The sequence below is a fragment of the Telopea speciosissima genome, chromosome 3 (assembly GCF_018873765.1).
Source record: "Telopea speciosissima isolate NSW1024214 ecotype Mountain lineage chromosome 3, Tspe_v1, whole genome shotgun sequence".
In the NCBI taxonomy this organism is placed as follows: domain Eukaryota; kingdom Viridiplantae; phylum Streptophyta; class Magnoliopsida; order Proteales; family Proteaceae; genus Telopea; species Telopea speciosissima.
Genome location: NC_057918.1, coordinates 51,465,497 through 51,483,617, shown reverse-complemented (window position 1 = coordinate 51,483,617; position 18,121 = coordinate 51,465,497). Strand labels below are relative to the sequence as shown.

The 18,121-nt window shown below is 40.5% G+C and overlaps 1 protein-coding gene across 1 annotated transcript in view; it reads right to left on the bottom strand.

The window, feature by feature from the left end:
* Positions 1-18,121, bottom strand: part of LOC122656952 (phosphoglucan, water dikinase, chloroplastic-like) — a 125,714-nt gene that overhangs the window by 45,561 nt on the left and 62,032 nt on the right. The window contains exons 10-13 of the mRNA XM_043851658.1: positions 8,370-8,578; positions 8,135-8,253; positions 7,606-7,676; positions 7,334-7,451 (exon numbers count right to left, since the gene is read on the bottom strand). Of these exons, the coding sequence (XP_043707593.1) occupies positions 7,334-7,451; positions 7,606-7,676; positions 8,135-8,253; positions 8,370-8,578 (517 nt within the window). The remainder of the gene's footprint in view (positions 1-7,333; positions 7,452-7,605; positions 7,677-8,134; positions 8,254-8,369; positions 8,579-18,121) is intronic.

Here is an 18,121-nt window from a genome sequence, read left to right as displayed (position 1 = left end):
TGCAGTCAAGAGCAATTTAATGCTGCGGTACCAATCAACATAGTTTGTACCATTTATTTTGTATTCACTAATGAGTGTTAACAGGTTGGAATTAACGGCAGCCATTAATAATTTACACATGTACAAGTAAAAACACACGCATATTAATAACCATTGATAAAAATTGAGCATACATATCAATGGTCTTTCATGATTTAGGTCTCCCTCATGACCCAAAAAATGAATTGGATACCTACAACCCTTGCATGCATAACTTACCCTGTCGGGAGTCATTATACACACCGTGGTAGTGTAGACTAATCTGTCCGCCTAATCTGTCCGCATCATGAGCCTCCAATATTTTCGGCCACCTGGGTGTCATGTCCAGATCCTGTCGGCTGACATACACCCAAGTTATGCATTCACCTTTTGCATTAGTTAGAATCATGAAAGATGGCCTACTGTCGCAGTGCCCTCTCACACTGTAGGCAATGCTACGGTCCATGGGATCATGGTGGTTCACCTTGGGAAACTAATAAATTATATTTTTCAAGTTCCCAATTCTTGGGATCTCCAGGGTTGTCCATAGGGAATCCCAAGGTTGCCCTAGGGCATCCCAAACTGGCTTGGGCATCCTATTTTCAATTTTTAGGGTTTTCTATGGTCGCCCATGGTGCCCTGCTAGGACCCTATTAGGCTTTGGTATGACAAACCAAAGTCCAGTCCATCTCTTTGACGTCCCATAAAATAATGGGATCCATGTCATAGAGAAAACACATCTCTATTCCATCCCATGGAAAGTTGGATCCATCCCATACCCGAATGCGCAACGGAAAAGAATCGATTCGGGTTACTTTCACATTCCATGAATAATAATAAAATTAAAACAACAGGAATTAACATAATTTGCTAACCTGATGAGCCTTAAGTGTTGCTTCTCCAATAGACAGTGGTTCTTCCTCTAACGAGCACTCCAAGTAAACAAATCTGGACCTCCAACGGTGTAGCCAAGGCTCTTCAATCCAATCCTAGATCCTCTTCAGTTCCTCAGTCACAGATCTGGGTTTCTAAAACCCTAGCTCTCAAAACTCTAGAAAGCTAGAAGAAGGGAAGAGAAGAGATCACAAGAGAGAGAGGGGAGAGCCAAAAATTCGTCCAAAGGGGGGGCAGCCAAAAACGTGGAACACTGCCCCCCTTTGTGTTTTTAGCTTTTTATAAAGCCAAGGTTTCTAAAACCTTGGATGGAAAAAATCCCTGTGAGAGTCTAACTCTCTCTCTCTTTGTTGGCTTTCCTGTTTAAACTCAAAGTGCTTCTAATTGATGAAGAAGCAGAATCTAATAGGGAATGTTATAATTAATTAATTATTTTAATTTATAGACAATTACAATTAACACCATATTCATTGTAAATTCCAAATAACTCCCTACATGATAATAAATTATCATGTACAACCCCCCCCCACACACATCAACACCATCATTATGGAATCCAAGGCATGTACACTAGTACTGCCAAACCCCATTCCATAGTACATGTCCATACAAGAGTGTCTATGTAACTGATCGGGTTCCGCAAAACTTGATAAAACATTTTAATTAAATAACTATATATAATCTATTATTTTATGTAAAATAGGTTTTGCAAAAACCATTTCCAAAACGGCACTGGATCCAGATTCCGATCCAACCATTCACAGACAATCTCAATCTTAGTGTTCCCCAATCGGGCAGTGGTGACCATGTTGAGTAACTCCTTCACTCACAAAGTGTTCACACATTCCCAGAACACTGGCTTTGACTCACTTGAGTCTCAGTCATTAATGAACAAAAGAATGCTGTCACACTTTGCAGCGACAGGGTTCCCTCAAGTACAGGGTCTCGGTGACTCATGTCTATCCCATCCTACATCAGGCAGTAAAACATGAGGGAATCGACAAAGTAGATTCTTCGTCAATACACACATCAAACATGGGAGTACTCGCATTCGTACCCTGACATCACATGTCTAGGTATACCCAAGGCGACGACCATATGATAAGGGTGCCCAACCTAAACCCTAGTCGTGACTACCATTTTAAGTAATACTTACGGACATATAATGCTCAAAAAGTTTATATCGCATGTGATAATATTAAACCTAAATGTATAAAGGTTCAATACAAAGTAACACCGGATTGAACCGGACCGAATCGGGTTTGATGGACACATAAATCCAGGTTTGATGGACACATCAATCCAACACATGAATGTTTATTTACCCCAATAGAAGAGAGAGCTTGAAGACTATATCGCTGAAATAAGGGGAATATGGGAGAGCTATGGGGTGACTATCATGTGTGATGGTTACTGGTCCTATAAGAAAGTCCATCATCAACTTTATGGTGTATTGTGATGGGAGGACAATATTTCTCAAGTCTGTGGATGCATCCAAGGTGAAAAAGGATGCAAACTATATCTACAAGTTGTTGAAGGAGGTGATAGCAAAGGTAGGAGAGGAGAACGTTGTCTAGGTTGTAACAGACAACAGAAGCAGCTACAAGAAGGCTAGTGAGAGGTTGATGAATAACAGTAAGTATCGGCTGTTTTGGACACCTTGTGCTGCCCATTGTATAGAACTCATGCTGAAGGATATGGGGAAGATCAAATTGGTACATAGTGTTGTGGAAAAGGCAAGACAAATGACCAATTTTGTATACAACTATGGGTGTGCATTAAAAATCTTGAGGTACAAGTGTGGGGGTGACTTGGTTAGGCCACCAACCACATTGCACTCAAGAGTATTAAGACCAAGAAGTTCAGACTTAGAGCTTAGCTTTTGAAGAGTGGTTTGACTGGAATGGGTCCAATACCCAAGGTGGTAGGGAAGTACAGGCTACCATTTCATCAGATGAATTTTGGACAAAGCTGCATAAAGTAGTGTACAATTTTGGACCCAGTGGTCAAGGGTTTGCATATAGTTGACTCTGCTCTCAAGGGGCCAACCATGCCAGTTTTGTATGCTGTCATAGACTTGATGAATGAAAGTGTGTACAATGCAAATCCACGAGGTTGTAAACATTTCCTCAAAATTATCAAGGATCGCTGGGAGTATCAACTTATGCATCCACTGCATAAGGTTGGTGAGTATTTTTTTAATGCAATTACATCTTTTAAAGTTAATTTGAAAGATATATTAATAACTAGTAAGGCATTAACAATATATAATGCGAATTTTCAGCATACTATTTGAACCCCAAGTACCAATACAGTCATAGACTTGGGTTGAATGCTAGTCTTATTGAAGTAGTATTGAAGCAGTGAAGAAAGTAGTTATCAAGTTGGAGCCAAACAGTAAATTACAAGCTATCTGCAATATTGAGGTGAGTCTTATAATTCATTTCGAATTACCTTAGTAAATAGTAATGAGTCATTACAAATTTTAAATATTTTCCAAATGTGTATAGATGAAGAGTTTTAGGGATGCATTGGGGAGTTTTGGAACCACTGTTGCAGAGCAAGGCCGGACACGTGGTGATGTTGGTACTCATTACTCAATTCAATATCTTATTCTTTAAATTACGTATGTCTTGAAACTTGTTAAATGAATTTTACATGTCTTTTTTGTTACAATGCAGCTGAATGGTGGGTATTGCATGGGGGTACGACAAAGAATTTAAGGAAAATAGCAATCCAGGTCCTCTCCCAAAAATGTTCCGCATCCGCCTATAAATGGAATTGGAGTACATTTTCTCTCATCCACTCCAAGAGGAGAAATAGATTAGGTTCCCAACGTCTATCTAACTTGGTGTATGTGCATTACAATTTGAGGCTGAAGATGCAACACATATGCATGGAATAGGAGGGTATCAGGAAAAATATCAATTTTCTAGGTGGATTTAGATGATGATTATCCTATTGTGGATTGGGTGAGTGATAGAAGTGAGCCAGTGTTGGATCAGGCCGGAGGTAGGCCCGACCCCATGATAGCCGAACAGATAGGTGCCGATGTGGATGAGTTCATGGTACAACAGGGTCAAGTACACGCACGGGAAGCGTCACCCATACCGTTCTAGCCTACAAGTGGCAATGCTGATGAGGAGGAAGATGACTGGTCCATGTCCTCAGGTGGTGGGACTCGGACTCAGACTCAGACTCGCAGATCTTCACCGCCAGTTACTCATACTCATATTTATCAAGGCGAGAAGGCGACCATGGCGTTTTAGAGGGTCAAAAAGCAAGGCGACACCTACATGGCGGCAAGGTGCCCACCATAGTGCCCAAGGCATCCAAGGCGATCAAGGAACCTGGATGCCAAGGCGACGCCTTGATAACTATGCTCATATTGGTAGTCATGATGATGATGGTGGTGGTAATGGTAGTGGTGAGGCATATGAGGGAATTCGAAAGCAGCATGTGGTAGAAGAGCAGTAGGAGCCAATCTGATTCACCGGAGAAACACAGTTTGATCATGCCACACAAGATACAAACCATGATGCATGTGCCCCCACACCGGCCACACTGGCTACACGTAAGTCATATTCGAGGAGGAGTTGTGGCCAGTTCCTTTCTCCTGGTACTAGTAGGCAGCCTGATCTTATAGTCATTGATACCTTATCTAGCTCTGTTGGTGGATTGAGTATAGGGACAGCAGATCGAGTGGGCATTTTCGTGCCCCATCTTTTCGCGAAGAGAACAGTCCATCTCCAGGACCATCATACTACAATTCATCTCATTCACATCCATATGGGCAGTTGACTTGGGGGGAGCATATATCTTCTCCATCCATTCCCAGTTTTGAGTACGACTCCCACTCACAGTGACGTAGTGGATTGTCTTTTGTGGATGACATCTTCCTACCCAACCCACCAGCCATACTCCTACATGCTCCCAGAGCCGTCATATCATAGTGGATCAGTGGGTAGTTCTTTATACTTTGGTGACCCATATCTTAGGATGGGTTACCTTCATGATGCAGATTCACCAGCAAAATAGGCTTATTTTATTATGACTAAGTCTAGGGTTGGGTTACATACGTGTTGGGCCGTTGATCCCATGGGTTTTCTATGTAATAGGCCACTTATATGGGGCTAAAGTTGGGGTACATGAGTTACATATGGGATTAGCGCTATACTTAGTTTATTTTCATGTTTTTAATGTTTTAAATTGAACTGGTCCAAAGCTGGTTTGAACCAGTGGTTCAATTTAAGTGATTTTATTAGTTTTTATTTTTGTTGTTTAGTTGGGCTGGATTAGGACTCTATTTTGAGTCTATTTCAGTTTCCTAGTCATTTTAAGTTACCTAGTAGGTTAAGGATTGGGTTAGGCCTTTCCTTTTTAGTGTAAGAGTCTAATTTTGAGTCTTTTATATAAAGTTGTAAGGGGGCTAAGTATTGAACACATATTTGATTAATGAAAAAGCTTTTGTTTGCTGCCATGGCTGTTGCTCTGCTTTGTTGAGTGTTGCCTTATGAGTCATATCAAGGTGAAGGGACTGGTGGATCTCCAGTTGTCTCCTTGCGTCTGGTAGTACCGGGAGGATCTTCCACTCATCTCCTTGCATCTTGTAGATCGGGAGACCCTATCTTCTTCAAGCTACTGCCACTGTTGAAGAACTATTTTTCAAGTAAGTAGTTTATTGTTACAGCATACATCCTTCTTCTTCTAATCCTCCAACCTACGCCTACCTATCTCCAATCGATCCTCTAAACCCTAGTTCAATCTACACCCTGTCCAGCCTACCTTCCTCATTCACCATTAATACCATAGATCCATTAGAACCCTAAAACCTGCAACTATTCTTCTTCCCTTCTAGAAGGTCACATGCAAGGTGATTTTCATGAGATTCTGTCCAGCCCAATCTAACCGTTACAACCATCTGATTTAGCTGTAAATTTCAGCATGTATTCCCCTCCACCGTACCCACACTCGACCTAAATATTCAGGCCATTCAACCACCTGATTTTCTGTTATTATAAACCCTCGATTCCATAACTTCCTATTTCCCAAAACCCTAACCCTAGTTGCTGCCCAATTACATCTAAACTACTTCTACTCATCCAAAACCAATAAAACCTAGTTCATTAGACTCCCCTAAACCTGCCTAGCTTTATCATATAAAATTCATCCCCATTAACCTAACCCTAAATTTGACCTAAAACCTCAATTCTGCCCCCATAGAACCACCAGCTTACAGATCCTGGTTGATTGGCTCCTAGTAGGTCTTCTACCAATCTAGGACTACATTACTTCAGCATGTCAATTATGCAATTTACATGGCAACTGTGGATGACTATACTCGTTTCTTCTCCCAGAATATGATGTGGCATTCATATACCCTATAGTAAGAGAACAATGAACGTCAGCTCCATCGGACTATGAGTGGGGTCGATCCTGGACGGCGGAGTAATTATTATTAGTAGACATTTTAGTCACTTGATGACTAGTTGACTTGCATTAGGATATTGATGTCATCTTGTTATTGACTTATTGTACTTAAAATTATGACTAATAACTCATTGACTTTATGTTTCCCAGAGAATTTACGAGTTTAAATTGCTTATTAATTATTATGTCCTCTAGTACTTAAAGTCTTAAATAATGTGTATATGTAATTAACTAAGTTAAACATTAGTATTCGACCGTATACTGCCAATCAAGGGTGCAAATCCAAAACAACACTTTGGGTGACATTTTTTGCGATTTAAACATTTACATGTGTTTATATAGCCTAAAATAAGGTTTCCATGAAGTTTCAATCCTTAATTTGGCCTAAACCCCACCGAAATGACCAACCGAAATCTTGCACGACTGACAAAAACTTAATACAATATTTCGGTCAGACAGAAACACCGAAACGAAAGATCTTAAACATTGGTTCTGAGGACTCCTTAGTGACAAAGGCTCGCAATCCCCCTTTTATTATAGAATAGATTTTGCTGTACTCAGCAAAAGAAATAAATAAATAAACATGATGCTGTTCTGTAAATAACCATTTTACGGAAGTTTATATCGTAATTTTTGAAGGAATATTTTTTATCACCTCCTAGTACATGGATTAGAGGGAAACTATAAAAATGTAGGTGCATTGTGACAGACTCTTGTTCAAATATGATAATAACATCATTTTAAACTATACAGCCACTGTTTGGACTCATTTCTGCATGCAAATGTCATGCACTTACTCTGCTGTGAAACTATAGTGACTAGTTCATTTTCTTATGGTTTAGGGCCCAAAGAATATTCATAGTAAATCTCATCCAGTTTCATACAACTGAGAATGACTACATACAAAGAATTTATCTTAAATATAGATTCCTTAAACTAAATCAAAACATGTGGAGAAATAATGTTTCTTACTCTGCACAATTGGGAATACCTGTACAACAGTACCAACAGCAGCTCCTGGGACAAGAACATCCCAACCTTGAGATCCCAGTGTACTTCGTACAGCTTTTAAAAGCAGGGTACAAAATTTTGAGACCTGAAAAGTAACACTGTGGATGACAATTCAAAGTAAAAAAGTTAGAACAGGAATGGTATGTAAAAATCATTGATGTATTTAAAGGGTATAAGGAAACGAGATCAATCAACTGCAGTGAGTTATAATAGGTTCATGAGTAAGCCAAGTTGAACAAAAGCATTCCATACCCCGCACGAATTTCAGCTTCAGTATATGTCTTTACAGTGTTCTCTGGAATTCCAAGACCTTTTCCTAGTATCTGCAAGGCCAAGGAAACTCTCTATCAGCACCTCATTTCTTGTTCCAGGATTCAGCCTGGATAGTTATATGTATAGTAAATATTTTACAAACAAAACTAGGACTCAGAGACTCACTTAAGTACATAAATATTCTGTAATTATGCCATACCCTGGATTCTAGTACAAGGGTTACAAAAACATTTATTTGAATCAGAAACCATGCAGCGAGATCTATGCAATAGTAGAAAAATAAGCCCACTAAAATAAAACAATGCTAAGAAATTTTTTATATTGCATCCTGAAATCTAGCATCTTTATTCATATATTTATTTATTTATTTATTTGTTTATTTATTATTGTTTGAAAGTCTGGAGTCTAGCATATCTTACACACAGAAAACATCTCATGCAAGGGATTGCATATTTAGGTACTACAGTTTGGACTATTAAACTTCAATAAGGTAGGAACAGCTGGAAACCTGGACTTTTGGAGGAAAAATTTGAAGAAGTGAATCAGAATATTCTTCTGTTAACCTCCGTGCTCTATCAAGAGTAGCCTTAAGCCTCAACGCCCAAATGATTTTGCCATCCTCGCTGCCTGGGCAGTGACAAACAGAACCAGAAGGAAAGCATGCTTAGGAAACCAAAAGACATCACAGAAACAACTAAGCTATTAAAAAGGTTCTTATAACACAAAATAAGAAGCCAATGCACCTTCTCTTTCAAAAAGACCTTTCTGTTGCCATGCAAAGAGCTCACTTTCAATAGCCTTACATTCCTTTGGCTTCCAAGCTGAGAGTCCTAGCTGGCCAATACCAGCTATAAAGGCACAGATTGGCTCACCCCAAGAGCTTACATTCTTTGACCCTGCACTCTGGGCAAGCCAGGATGATCCTCCCATAGCTTCAAGTGCATTGAGGAACCTATTAAAAGCAAACACAGTCCAAAATGCTTTAGTCCCAAGATGTCTGCAACGATGATCCAGCTAAAACAAACATTTTGTCATGGTGAAAAATTTAATGGCTTGAAGGAAATAGAAGGCAAATTAGAACTTAACTCATGATACCAAATCCCAACTACTAGGGTCGGATACACAAATTCTGCTCTGCCATTCCACTCTAGATGACAAATTACAACTAAAGTCAAAAAAGTTGCAGAAGATACGCTATATAACAAACTGTGATTTGATGTGCATCTTCTCTATGCAGCCCCAAATATTTTTGTTAAGATATGCCCAAATATGGGTAGATTGGTTATTAGGTACGAGTCTACTTTATGTTATCACGTAGTTGTAGTCTATTCACCCATTTCAAGGAATAAGATTAGGGCCGTCAAGGGGTTGAATTCGAGTTGGATTAGGGGTGATCAGATCTGAATCCTCGTAGAATTCTAGTGATTCAATCCAATCTGGTAACCCAATGGATCGTGAACATATTGTGGAACTCAGGCTGTCACTGAGAGGGGCTGAGTCAGTGACCCACAAAAACTCGACCCAACTCGTTTGTTACCTCAACTCACTCGTCAGCATCACAACTACTCAAGCGTATGCTAGCAACACACAAACACGTACACACACACACACACACCTTGCAACCACATGCACTCAACCATGTGGCCAGGTCTGCCGAGTGTAGATAACCATACATACCATCCAGTAGAGTATTCATCCACACAGGCACACAGCATACACAACATATATACGTGGTTCGGTAGTGTGCTTACATCCACAGTGTAAATGGCAGTTTGAGCTACAACCCAAATCCTACCACACTATAATACACAATTCAACATTGATGTGGCACACACCACCACAAAGGAGCTAAGAAATGTAGGTCAAACTACGGTCCTGGGATCATGTCATGGTTCCCCGGGGACACCAATTATAAACCAATTAGCGTATTGCACCCCCTGGGTTAGCCCATGGATGCCCATGGACACCCTATTTTAATTTTAGGGTTTCCCATGGTCGCCCATGGGAACCCTGGTGCATCCCAATCAAGGTTTGGTCTGATAAACCAATGCCCTGTCCTTCTCTTTTGTGTCCCATGGAATTATGCAACCCAAAAGAGATGGAAAAATTCATCTCTAATCCATCTCATGGAAAGAGGGATCCATCCCATACCCGAATGTGCAACGGAAACAAATCGATTCGAGTTTCTTTCGCATCCCATGAATAATAAATAATTAAAAACAAGAGGAATTAACAAAGAATTGCTAACCTAATGAGCCTCAAGCGTTGCTCCAAAAGACAATGGTTCTTCCTCCAAAGAGCACTCCAAGTAAGCAAATCTGAACCTCCAATGGTGCCACCAAGGTTTTTCAAGCCAATCCCAGATGCTCTTCAGTTCTTTAGGCACAGATCTGGGTTTCTAAAACCCTAACTCTCAAACACAGTAGAGAGCAACAAGAAGAAGAAGAAGAGATCACAAGAGAGAGAGGGGGGTGACCAAAACACATCCAAGAGGGGGCAGCCAGAAAACATAGAGCACTGTGTGCCCCCTCTGCGTTTTGGTCCCTTTATATCATAATAGGATTTTTTTAAAACCCTGGATGCGAAAATAAAAAACCCAGTGAGAGTCTGACTCTCTCTCTCTTTGTTTGGCAGTTCTGTTTAAACTCGAAGTGCTTCTAATTAGTGAAGAAGCATAATCTAATAGGGAATGATATAATTAATCACTTTATTTAATTTATGGATAATTACAATTAGCAACATATCCATTAATTAAATAAAGAACCAATTATTTTAACAAATTCCAAATAACTCCCTACATGATAATAAATTATCATGTACAACCCCCCCCCCCCCACTAATCAACACCATCACTATAGAATCTATGGCATGTACACTTGTACTGCCAAACCCCATTCCATAGTATATGTCCAGATAAGAGTGTCTGTGCATCTGATCGGGTCCCGCAAAACTCGATAAAACACTTTATTCAAATAATTATATATAATCCATTATTTTATGTAAAATAGATTTTGCAAAAATCAATTCTAAAACGGCACTGGATCCAGATTCCGATCCGACCATACACAGACAATCTCAATCTTGGTGTTCCCCAATCGGGCAATGGTGACCATGTTGAGTAACTCCTTCACTCACAAAGTGTTCATGCATTCCCAGAACACCGGCTTTGACTCACTTGAGTCTTGGTCATAGATGAACCAAAGAATGCAATCACACTATGCAGTGACAGGGTTCCCTCAGATAAAGGGTATCGGTGACACATGTCTATCCCTTCCTACATCTGGCAGTAATACATGAGGGAATCGACAAAGTAGATTCTTTGCCAATACACACATCAATCATGTGAGTACTCGCATTCGTACCCTGACATCACATGTCTAGGCATACCCAATGCGACGACCATATGATAAGGGTGCCCAGCCAAAACCCTAGTCGTGTTAATATTAAACCTAAATGTATAAAAGTTCAATGCAAAGTAAAACCGGAATGAACCGGACCTAACCGGGTTTGATGGACACATAAATCCAACAATCTCCCACTTGTACATCAAAGCCAATTTCCCATACATTTTAAACCCATGCCCTCCATGTGTTTTTCAAACACTCCAGGAGACAAACTCTTTGTCATGGCATCTGACGCATTTTCAGTTGTGTCCACTTTGGAGATACTCGCGTCGTACTGCTGGATAATCTCTCTGATGAGATGATACTTCTGCTGCACGTGCTTATTCCTCTGATGAGCCCTAGGCTCCTTAGCTTGTGCAACGGCCCCTCTGTTGTCACATAACAGGGGAATAGGGCCCTTGACAAGGTCAGGGACAACCTCCAAATCTGATAGGAATTTCCTCAGCCAAACACCTTCTTTTACTACATCACAAGCTGCAAGGTATTCTGCTTCGTTAGTGGAATCGGCTGTAGATTTCTATTTTACACTCCGCCATACAATGGCTCCTCCACCCATTAGATATAACATCCCAGACGTGGATTTTCTATCATCCTTATCAGTTTGGAAATCTGAGTCTATGTAACCCAAAACTGACAACTGATCAGATCTAAAAACCAAGAAATAGTCCTTAGTCCTTCTCAGGTACTTGAGGATATTCTTGACAGTACTCCAATGCTCTCATCCAGGTTAGATTGGTAACGACTTATGATACCTACTGCATAGCAAATGTCCGGTCTCGTACACAACATAGTGTACATAAGACTCCCTACTGCTGAGGCATAGGGAATCCTCTTCATCTCTTCAATGTCTGTCTGAGACTGAGGACATTGAGATCTGGAAAGACTCACTCCATGTCGGAAAGGGACACTTCCCCGTTTGGAGTTCTCCATGCTAAATCTGGTCAGGACTTTGTCTATATAGGTAGCCTGTGACAAGCATAGCATCCTTTTCTGGCGATCTCTCACGAGTTTGATCCCAAGGATATAGCTAGCTTCACCAAGGTCTTTCATCGAGAACGTTGTAGATAACCACTACTTCACTGATGAAAGAAACCCCACATCGTTACCCATCAGCAACATGTCATCTACTTATAAAACAAGAAAACATACTGCACACCCACTGATCTTCTTGTAAACGCATAGTTCATCCATGTTTTGATCAAAACCAAAAGATTTGATTGATTGGTCAAACCTGATGTTCTAGCTTCTGGAAGCCTGCTTCAGTCCATAAATGGACCTCTGCAATTTGCACAATTTTCTATCTTCCTCTAAGGAAGAGAACCCCTCTGGCTGTTGCATGTACATTTCTTCTTGAAGAAATCCATTCAGAAATGCAGTTTGCACATCCATCTGCCAGATCTCATAATCAAAGTGTGTGGCGATAGCCAATAAAATCCTGATGGACTTCATCATCGCCACTGGTGAAAAGGTTTCCTCATAGTCTATACCCTCTTTCTGGGTATAGCCCTTTGCCACCAGTCTCGCTTTGAATCTTTCAACCTTTCCATCCGCGCCCTTCTTCCTTTTGAAGATCTATTTACATCCAATCGGCTTAACGCCAAGTGGTGGATCGACCAGAGTCCAGACCTTGATGGAATGCATCGAATCAATTTCAGAGCGCATTGCCTCCAGCCACCTAGTGGCATCAACATCCTTAAGAGCCTCAGAGTATGTTATCGGATCATCATCCGATTCAACCGACACCATGTGGAACTCTTCCACTGTTCGTTCCTCTTTTGTTAGAAGAGTAAGCCTGGTAGGTGGTCTAACAGTCCTCCCACTACGTCGAAGTTCTTGAGGTGTTGGTATCAGCGGGTATGCCAATTGGTCTCACTTCTGGAAGTGAAGTTTTTGAGTTATCCAATAACTCTTTAATGACTACAGGTTTGGACCTCTTGGTCAACATTTCTTCCTCCTGAAATGTGACGTGTTTACTTACACTGACCTTTTGGTAAACCGGATCATAAAAGTAGTAACCTATCATGGCTTTGGGGTAGCTTAAGAAAAAGCATCTTGAAGTCCGGGATTCCAACTGCTGAGCTTACGCCCTTTCCACAACTCAAAGAGTGTCTTAGCTACAGACTTGGATGGAACCCTATTCAAGATATAAATAGTCGTTTCTAAAGCGTATCCCCAAAAAGAGAGAGGTAGCTCACTATAAGTGAACATCGTCCGGACCATATCCAATAGAGTCCGATTGCGTCATTCGGATACACCATTTTGTTGTGGTGTTCCTAGATTAGTTAGTTAATTAACCATCCCTTGCGATATGAGGAATTCTTTAAATTCATCCGATAGATACTCCCCTCAATGATCTTATCGTAAGAACTTGACGCGTTTATGGAGCTGTCTTTCGACCTCGGCTTGGAACTCTTTAAATTTATCAAAGGCTTCCGATTTTCTACGCATCAAGTATAAGTAACCATATCTAGAGTAATCATTAGTGAAAGTTATAAATACTCATACCCATACCTTGCTTGTATATTTATGGGCCCACACACATCAGTGTGTATTAACTCTAACAGATCTGTAGCTCTAATACCTTTATTGCTAAAGGGTTTCTTGGTCATTTTGCCCTGAAGGCATGACTCACAGGTAGGGAATGGTTCCACCCTTAGACACTCTACGGGCCCATCCCTTACCAATCTACTGATTTGGCCCAAATTAATGTAACCTGATAATATATGCCATAGATATGTTGAGTTCACTGGAGCTGCTTTCCGTTTCAAATCAACATTCGATTCGCTCTAATAGGGCAATCTAGGAAGTACAATCCACTTTGCACATATCCAGACGCCACAAAAGAATTTTTAAAACGAATAATCAATTTAGAATTAAAGGAAAAACTATACCCGTCCAAAACGAGTTTTGAAACTGAAATAATCTTCCTCTTAAAAGAGGGTACATAGTAACAATCCTTTAAAACAAAATTAACTGAACTAAAATTCAAAATATAAGTTCCCACAACCATCGCCATGGTTCCAGCTCCAGTGCCCATCCGAAGACGCACCTCATTTCTTTACAGATTCCTTCTCTCTTTGAACCCCTGCAAATCATTGCAAATGTGAACAGTGAATCTACTATCCACCAACCAAGAGTTGGTCGGTTCAAAAGACAAATTAGACTCATCAAGAACGTAAACATCACATGTACCTTATTTAGTAGCCTCAGTTTCATCTGGTTTTTTGTCTTTCACAGTAGCCAGGAATGCACGACAGTTCCTTTTCCAATGACCCTCCTTGCAATAGAAACACTTGCCTTTAGCTTTATTGCCAGACTTCCCACCCTTAGGTTTCAGGGGTTTACCCTTATTTCCCTTTTTCTTCTTCTTCCCATTTGAAGAAGGTTTCACATCAGTTGCATTGACCTCAGCCTTGTCCTTTTTCAAGGAAGTTTCCACCTCTACCAATGCATTAGCAAGCTCGGTGAGCTCCATCTCCTAATTTGACATCTTGCAGGACATCCTAAAGGGTGCATAGGCAAAAGTGAGTGACGCCAAGATCACATCAGTCTTGTATCGCAGACCAAAATCAGTCCCCATGGATTCAAGTTTCTCGAACAGATTGATCATTTTGATGACGTGGTCCATCACTGGAGTCCCTTGGGACATCTTGGAGTTATGGATTTAACTCACCACATCAGAATGTGCATGTGTCAACTGCCTGTTGAACAATTCAGCAAGCTTATCCATTTTACCCCCTGAGGTGCGTATATCCTTGAATGAATCCAGAACTAACTTTTCCAATGATCCTAGGATATAAAGTGATGCCTTGGAATCCCTTTTGAGGAAATCCTGCATCTCTTCATGTGCCTCAAAATCATTTGGGTCGGGTTGAGGAGGAATTCGTTCATCGAGAACTGTATCTAGTCCTTCTGCAGTCAGGAGCAATTTAATGCTCCGGTACCAATCGACATAATTTGTACCATTTAATTTGTATTCGCTAATGAGTGTTAACAGGTTGGAATTAACGACAGCCATTGAATAATAATCTACTTGTACAAGTAAAAACACATGCATATTAACAACCATTGATAAAAAAAAATTAAGCATACACATCAATGGTCTTTTATGATTAGGTCTCCCTCATTACATAAAAAATGAATTGGATACCTACAACCCTTGCCTGCATAACTTACCCTGTCGGGAGTCATTATACACACCGTGGTAGTGTGGACTACGCTGTCCACCTCATGGGCTTCCAATATTTTTGGCCACCTGGGTGTCATGCCCAGATCCTGTCGGCTGACATACACTCAAGTCATGCATTTACCTATAGCATTAGTTAGAATCATGGAATCATGAAAGATGGCTCACTGTCGCAGTGTCCTCTCACTATCCATATCCTAACGTATCTAGATAGCGGTAAATATAGAAAACCATGTGATAACGAGCCTGGCAATGTCCTGTCGGCGTATCTGGGGTCATATCACACAATCTCTACATTTATCTTTAATAGGAGGCTATGGACATGTCTACTAACTTAGACTAGTCCATATGATACATGTATTATGATTAAAAAGGGATTAAGCAACTCTCACGTACATATCATGGATGGAATTAAATAACATAATTAATCAACATTAATTAAAAGTGATTACGGGATGGCGGCATTTTTATCAGAAGCAATTAAAGAACCCTCCCAATAAAAATAAAACTAATAACTTTCTTTTAATTATGGGTGCATCAATCATGCCATAGATGCCACGCCTCGATCATCTCCTCCGCCCGATCACGTCTTCAAAGTAGGTGGCTTGCATCTCCATAAGCTTTGAGCGCCACATTTGGATCATCATCAACATGCCCTGGGAGTCCTAACTCCTCTAAAATTACAATAGAAACCTAAGAAAAATATTCTATACATTTTTCTTTCCATAATAAAGAAACCCCTCATGGGGAAATCAACCCACCATTTTGGGCAGCCCATGGGGTAGAGTACATTTGTTTATAAAAAAGAAAGAAGGAGAGAGAGAGAGAGAGAGAAGCATCACATCCACCCATAATCCCAATGCATCACATACATCAAATTACCATCCACATTATTAGAAAGTCAATGCCATAATCACATAGACAATGTAACATTATATATGGGGCCTACAATCACATGGATCATTCCAGAAATAAAACATCACATCTCATGTGAAACCATGTACCCAAATTCACAATATAACCCAATTTTTTCCCAAGTGAGTGTAGAGAAGAATCTCTTCACCCATCTTCCTCCAACCCATACAACAATAAAATAAATAAAAACTCCTTTTTTTTATTTTGGAGGGAAAAACACCACCAAACAGTTGCACAAGGCACCATGGGCAGCAGCCACATGGCACCACTGGCAGCAGCCACTGGGATTTCACCCATCTTCCTCCAACCCATACAACAATAAAATAAATAAAAACTCCTTTTTTTTATTTTGGAGGGAAAAACACCACCAAACAGTTGCACAAGGCACCATGGGCAGCAGCCACATGGCACCACTGGCAGCAGCCACTGGGATTATAGGCAGTAGCCACTGGCACCGTAGATAGCAGCCACTGGCACCGTAGGCAGCAGCTACTGACACCGTAGGCAGCAGCCACTGACACCGTAGGCAGCAGTCACTAGCTCTGTAAGCAGCAGCAGCCACTGGCACCGTAGGCAACAGCCACTGGCACCGCAAGGAATCTAGGGTACAAAGAATTTTTATTTATTTATATTAAATCTGGAATAATGGGTTTTAAACCCTATGATGGAATAAAAATAAAAACATTGCAAAAATAAAATTCCATCATCTTACATGGACAAGGTTGTTACAACAACCATAACCACCCATGTGCACATTGAAAGGTCGTTACATGAATAACTACCTTGTAACCACCCATATACATATGGGAAGGTTGTTACAACCATTATAAGCCATGTGCAAAAACATCCATCCATATTCTACCATGAATATTTAAATAAAAAGATTACATCTCATATACAATAATTACATCCAATTAATTATATGATATCCATGGGTGAGAAAAGTGGCTCTGATACCACACTGTAGGTCAAACTACGGTCCAGGGATCATGTCATGGTTCCTCTGGGAAACAAATTATAAACCAATTAGGGTATTGCACCCCCTGGGTTAGCCCATGGTTGCCCAGGGGCGCCCGATTTTAATTTTAGGGTTTCCCATGGTCGCCCATGGGAACCCTGGTGCATCCCAATCAGGGTTTGGTCTGATAAACCAATGCCCTGTCCTTCTCTTTTGTGTCCCATGGAATTAGGGAACCCAAAAGAGACGGAAAAATTCATCTATAATCCATCTTATGGAAAGAGGGATCCATCCCATACCCGAATGCGCAGCGGAAACAAATCGATTCGAGTTTCTTTCGCATCCCATGAATAATCAATAATTAAAAACAAGAGGAATTAACACAGAATTGCTAACCTGATGAGCCTGAAGTGTTGCTCCTCCAATAGACAATGGTTCTTCCTCCAACGACCACTCTAAGTAAACAGATCTGAACCTCCAATGGTGCAGCCAAGGTTCTTCAAGCCAATCCCAGATGCTCTTCAGTTCTTCAAGCACAGACCTGGGTTTCTAAAACCCCAACTCTCAAACACAGTAAAGAGCAACAAGAAGAAGAAGAAGAGATCACAAGAGAGAGAGGGGGGTGACCAAAACACATCCAAGAGGGGGCAGCCAGAAAACGTGGAGCACTGTGCGCCCCCTCTGCGTTTTGGTCCCTTTATATAATAATAGGGTTTTTTTAAAACCCTGGATGCGAAAATAAAAAACCCAGTGAGAGTCTGACTCTCTCTCCTTGTTTGGCAGTTCTGTTTAAACTCAAAGTGCTTTTAATTAGTGAAGAAGCAGAATCTAATAGGGAATGATATAATTAATCACTTTATTTAATTTATGGATAATTACAACTAATACCATATCCATTAATTTAATAAAGAACCAATTATTTTAGTAAATTCCAAATAACTCCCTACATGATAATAAATTATCATGTACAACCCCCCCACTAATCAACACCATCATTATGGAATCTAGGGCATGTATACTTGTACTGCCAAA